General features: G+C 34.9%; 1 protein-coding gene across 1 annotated transcript; it reads left to right on the top strand.

Annotated features, from left to right (window-relative positions):
* LOC138890160 (uncharacterized mitochondrial protein AtMg00810-like) lies at positions 1-1,502 on the top strand. Its single transcript, XM_070173524.1, has 2 exons — positions 1-216; positions 726-1,502. Exons 1-2 carry the CDS (start codon positions 1-3, stop codon positions 1,500-1,502), a joined length of 993 nt encoding a protein of 330 aa, XP_070029625.1.
* Positions 1,503-5,736: the final 4,234 nt, after the last annotated feature.

The following is a 5,736-nucleotide window of genomic DNA, read 5'->3' as shown; positions in this document are numbered from 1 at the left end:
ATGTCTCATTCTACGTCATCTTCCCCTCCTTCATCTAGAGTTTCTTCCCCGTGTTGTACATCTAGCTCTACGGATCACATGTCCATCACCGGTTCTCCTACCGAGTGTTGCTCTAATGTTCTCTCTTCTTCTGCACCTACCTCACTGCCAACTAGCACTGCTTCTCCTCCTACTTCTATGCCTTCTGCTCATTCAATACACACTCGCTCAAGTCTGGTATTTCGAAACCAAAATAAATATTTTCTTTGAACATTATTATTCAAGAAATTGAACCCTTTTGTTTTCTTAGGCAGTAAAAAGTCCGAAGTAGCAACAGGCCATGTCAGATGAGTTTAATGCACTTTTAGCAAATAATACTTGGGTTCTTGTTCCTTTTCAACCTCACATGAACTTAGTTGGTTGTAAATGAATTTATCGTATTAAATATATTCGGATGGGTCAGCTGAGCAATACAAGGCACGACTTATAGCACAGGGACTTCATCAGCAGCCTGTCATTGATTATCATGAAACATTTAGTCATGTTGTTCGTGCTACCACTATTCGTATTGTCCTCTCTCTTGCCGTTTTTTTTCTTGGCCTATTCGTTAACTTGATGTTAAAAATGCTTTTCTACATGGTATTCTTTATGAAGAAGTCTTTATGAAACAACATCCAGGTTTTACTCATCCTGATTATCCTCGTCATGTTTGTAAGCTAACCAAATTGTTCTATGGTTTGAAGCAGGCACCACGTGCTTGGTTTCATCGCTTTAGTTCATTTCTCCTGGCTCATGATTTTATTTGCAGCAAATTAGATACATCCATGTTTATTTACCGTTCATCATCTGGTATTCTTATTTTATTACTTTATGTTGATGGCATTATTCTTATTGGTAGTCATTCTTCTTTTCTTGATCACTTCATTAGTCGTCTCTCTAGACAATTTGCCATGAAAGACTTAGGTGATTTTCATTACATTCTTGGTGTTCAGGCAGTTCGTTCTTCTAATGGTCTTCATTTGTCACAACAAAAGTATATTTCTGATTTGCTTCTTAAATTTCACATGCATACATGCAAACCAGTTCGCACCCCTATTACTTCTCGCACTTCTCTTTGTATTATGGATGGTGAGTTACTTTCAGATCCTAGTGAATATAGGAGTATGGTTGGAGCTCTTCAATACTTAACTATGACTCGTCCAGATATTGCCTATGTTGTTAACATTGTTTCACAATTTATGCATGCTCCACGTACTACTTATCTGCATTGTGTGAAGCGCATTTTCAGGTATTTACAGGGTACCATTATATCTGAATTGTTCTTACGTGCCTTTTCATCTGCCTCTTTTATATTAGCCTATTCGGATGCTGATTGGGCTGGTTGTCTTGATAGTCGACGCTCTACCACAGGGTTTGCGGTATTTTTGGGCTCTAATCTTATCTTATGGCGTGCAAAGAAGCAATTAACAATCTCTAAATCTTCTACAAAGGCTGAGTACAGAGCTATCGCCTGTACTGGCTGAGACATCTTGGATTCGTAATATTCTTCATGACATCGGGCTCTATCTTCGTAACCAGGTTCATGTTCTTTGTGATAATGTGAGCTCTACATATATGTCTCGTAACCATGTGTTTCATCAACTCTCTAAACACGTTGATGTTGATTTTCATTATGTTCACGAAAAAGTTGCTCAAGGGGATCTTGTTGTTCGATATGTGCCAACTCGGTTATAATTTGCAGATATTTTCACAATGGGTTTACCATCATCTCAGTTCAACTTCTTACGTGACAATCTGTCTGTCATGTCTGCCAGTCCAGATTGAGGGGGCATATTAGGACTCTAAGAATTTGTCTAATATTTGTAGTTATTCCATATATGTGATGGACTCTTAATACTTATCTTTGTAGGTTATATACTCATCATTATGTGTATCCATATCATATAAATATAAGTAATAATGGCTCTCTAATTACTGAGCCATTTAATGAAATCTATCACTAAGCTCCTTGCCTCTCTTTCCCCTATTATGTCATCACATATGCTCTCATCAACTGGTATCTGTGAACAAACATCTTGCTTCTCCAACCCCACATCCAAACATTACATTGAGAGCATTTTATTAACCATAAAAGTTCCTTCTCCAGCGTTATTCCAAATACCAGCAAGCTCTGTCTCTCTTATTCCAAAATTTGTTATCTCCATAGGCCGCCTTTGATGTTATTCTAGTATGTTCAATATATCATCTTTTTTCCCATTCAAACTCATAGTTCTCTTCCCCAATGATCTATTTTGATGCATTTCATGGAGATCCTCTTTCCCTAAACCATGATGCATATTAGTTGAGTCAGCTCCTCAACCAGATTTAGCATACTTTTACTAGTTTCTACAACTCTTTTTCCCTTGACCATCTTAGAGTTATGGTTCCCAGGCATGGTATGCCCATCATTAGTGTTTACTCCTCGGCGTCTCTACTTTTCTTAGAAAAACACATGATTCTCTACTTTTAACCATGTCCCAAATTGATCATTTTTTAGTTCGCCTGATCGTATGTCCCTTTCTCGTTCTACACAAGTTTTATTGTTATATCCTAGCATGCCACAATACTAACAAACACAAGGTATATTTTCATATCTTACTTCAACCCATATTGTTTTCAATCCTAACTTGATCAATTCACTTCTAGGAAGTGGCTTAGTAATATCTATCCTCGCTTTAAGCCTCATATATCGTCCCTCTTTACTTCTATTTTCTGGGATTACAATTAGGGGTGTTTGTCGGTTGGTACAATATGGTATTTAGTCATTTTCGTTCGGTATTTTCGGTATTCAGTTTCTTAAAATGTACCAATACCATACCTAATTACGTTCGGTATGGTACTGCTTTTCTCCTTTCGATTTCGGTTTATTCGATCCGGTAATTTCGTTTTATTCGGCTTGAATATTAACTCGTGCATAGAGCCATAGACTATAATATTCTTAATTAAAGTACTTAATGAAAATGTTAAGCTCATTTGACTGTTGACAAAATTTTTATCCAAAACCATCAAGTATCTACTAAGAGAGAAAAAATGTACCTAAAGGAATACATTTGTTCATTGAGAATATCGTATTACTTGCTTAGAGTTAATTGTTGAAATAAGAGAATACAACAAGGACTAATCCAACGTATGTAACAACAATACAAGAGTAATGGATTAAGAAATACCCTAAAACCGTTAAATTGCATTAAAGTGCTTGGCAACGTAGAGAATAAGAACTAGAATCTGCATTCCACCTTGTTCCTCCATTTTTCCAAAGAAGTACATGAATTTTACTGCCAACCTCAACATGAATACCAAAAAAAAGCATTGCGTAACTTAGTATGTTATCAATAATATATGTAATGTGTAATATAATATAATATATTTCGATACGGTATCGGTATTTCGGTATTATTTTTTTTAATTACCAACAACCAAATTATTTTAAAACCAAATACCATACCAAAACCAAAATACCTAATACCATATACCAAAATTTTCGATTTCGGTATGGTAATTCAATATTACCATATTATGCACAACCCTACCTTTGATTCTCCTTTGTTGGAGCTATTGCTCCTTTAGTGATTCAAACTTGTAGGTGGAGGGTGCTGACCATTTGAGTAACCTCTTTTGACATAATTTAAGGATCCCGTCTATCTTAATGTTTAGTTTCGAGGCATAATTTAACAAAAATGTTAGAGGGTCAACAAGGTTTTGACATCTAGTTGCAAGGTTATTCATGTTTTCTTTCCGTTCTTGTACTTTTTATAGTAAGATTTGCTTCTGATTTATATTATCTAACTTCAATTTTGGGTTACAATGGTAAAGAAAATACCATTATTATTTGGAAACAAATTTATAAATGAGGGAATTTTACTTATTTTCACTACATAAATTTTGTTAGTAATCTGTATTTGTAAACTAATTCTGGGAAAAACAGAATAACGAATAAACAGAAAACGTAAAGAAACAAAAGTTAATTCGAGCCCACTGAATTCACAGTGTTTCCTTAAGGAATTTAATCCCCTCCTAGTACCCAAGGTTATGGATTATTTTCTCCCATGATAGAACGAATTACACACTGGTGTAGTGGTATTTCAAACTCAATGTTTCAGCGAACACCAAGTTCGGTAGCAAATCACACTTACTGTTGCTTTCTTTGAAGTTAAAACAATGCAGAAGAAGGAGGAGAAACTCAGAAAATCGTATGGAAATTCTGAGCAGAATGGACTTGTATTTATAGTCAATGTTGGGTTGAAATCTGAAGAGGTGCAACTCTTCAGAATGGCTGTTTATGCAAAACGGCCACAACATAAATGTCATAACATAAATGGCTATTTACTCAACAATAAAGAGGTAAAATTGAAGAGGGTAGTTAATTTTCTGTTACCAAAACAGAAAACGGAAAATTGGATTTTAATATTAATATTCTTTTAATATTAATATTTTGTTATTAAAACGGACATTTAATAACATTCCTGTTAATATTTACTATTAACAAACAAAATTGGTCCAAAAAATTAATCAATCAATTGACCAAATTCGAAGCCGAAGCCGAGCCGAGCGACGACAGCGCGAGACTTGCCTTTTTCTTAACTCTTTAAGAGCTAGAAGAAGAGCAATTGCTTATATACCCATTAAAAACCTCTTTCTCTTTCAATATGGGACAATGTTCCTTCATCAAGGGGGAAACTTAAAATTTCACTTAAAAATTTCATTTCCTTCCATATCCCATCCAATCTCTTTTAAGAATTTAATATGCTTAAAACCCCAACAAATTTATCACCAAAAAGACAGACAGAATTTCAAATAAGAAGGCCAAACTGTTTAAATATTCAGAGTCATTGCAAGCTGAAGTTTGGTCATCTATGCTTCAATTGTAATACTGGTGAAATATTAATGAAAACTTAATTGAGTAATATTTTCAGTGAAATAGTGATTTTCTCTCACATTTTTTTTAAAAATCATTAAAATCCTACAACATCCAAAGATATATTCCTATTACTGTTTTTGAAATGAAATAGAGGTATTATTAGAAATGACATACAAAACCATATAAGTATTTTGTCTTAATTTACGTGAGACTATTACTGTTAGGAACGTTAAAAAAATATTCCACAATTTTCTTTAAAAAAAATATTTAATTATTTTAAATTATTAAGTATTGTGACTTAACTTAAGCTCCAAGGTTTGCCACATAAAGTGGAAGATGCAAGAACACAAATTCAGAACAGCAGAAGCAAACGATTTATCTGCATGCTAAGTGTCATCGTCTTAATTCTTAGATCTAGACCAGGATTTACCTCTAGGGCTAGCCAACCTTTTGTCCCTAAATTATCTAGGGAAGTTTCTGTTATAGAAAATCAAGAAAGTAAACTAAAGGACCAAATTAAAGTAGAAGTTTTTTACCACCAAAGGATGTGGTGTGGTAGATGGGACTGCTCTTCCCTTAATCAGAGGTCTCGGGTCCGAGCTCTGTGTATGGAAAAATCCTTGGTAGGGAGCGCTTCCGCTCGAATGGGGCCCTACACGGCGCGAATCCGAATATAGTCGGGCTCCAATGCAAGTACCGTACACCGGATGGGAAACCAAAAAAAATTAGAAGTTTTTGGAGTTTACCTAAAACTCCAAAAGGATCTTGAACAAGCTTTAGTCCATTAGAACAAATCTTAGTAGTAAGCAACTTCTTGCGCAGCTTCCCAGTTGGATACTTAATGCATTTATTCAGTACCC

This window comes from Nicotiana sylvestris, chromosome 4 (assembly GCF_000393655.2).
Source record: "Nicotiana sylvestris chromosome 4, ASM39365v2, whole genome shotgun sequence".
In the NCBI taxonomy this organism is placed as follows: Eukaryota; Viridiplantae; Streptophyta; class Magnoliopsida; order Solanales; family Solanaceae; genus Nicotiana; species Nicotiana sylvestris.
The sequence above is the reverse complement of the archived record's forward strand: the minus strand, read 5'-3'. Positions and strand labels throughout refer to the sequence as shown.

Bases quoted from the DNA above. Each gene is read 5' to 3' on its own strand.
- LOC138890160 (XM_070173524.1), top strand. From the start codon at position 1: ATGTCTCATTCTACGTCATCTTCCCCTCCTTCATCTAGAGTTTCTTCC. The intron at 217-725 runs GTATTTCGAAAC...GGTTTGAAGCAG, and splicing joins TACACACTCGCTCAAGTCTG to GCACCACGTGCTTGGTTTCA.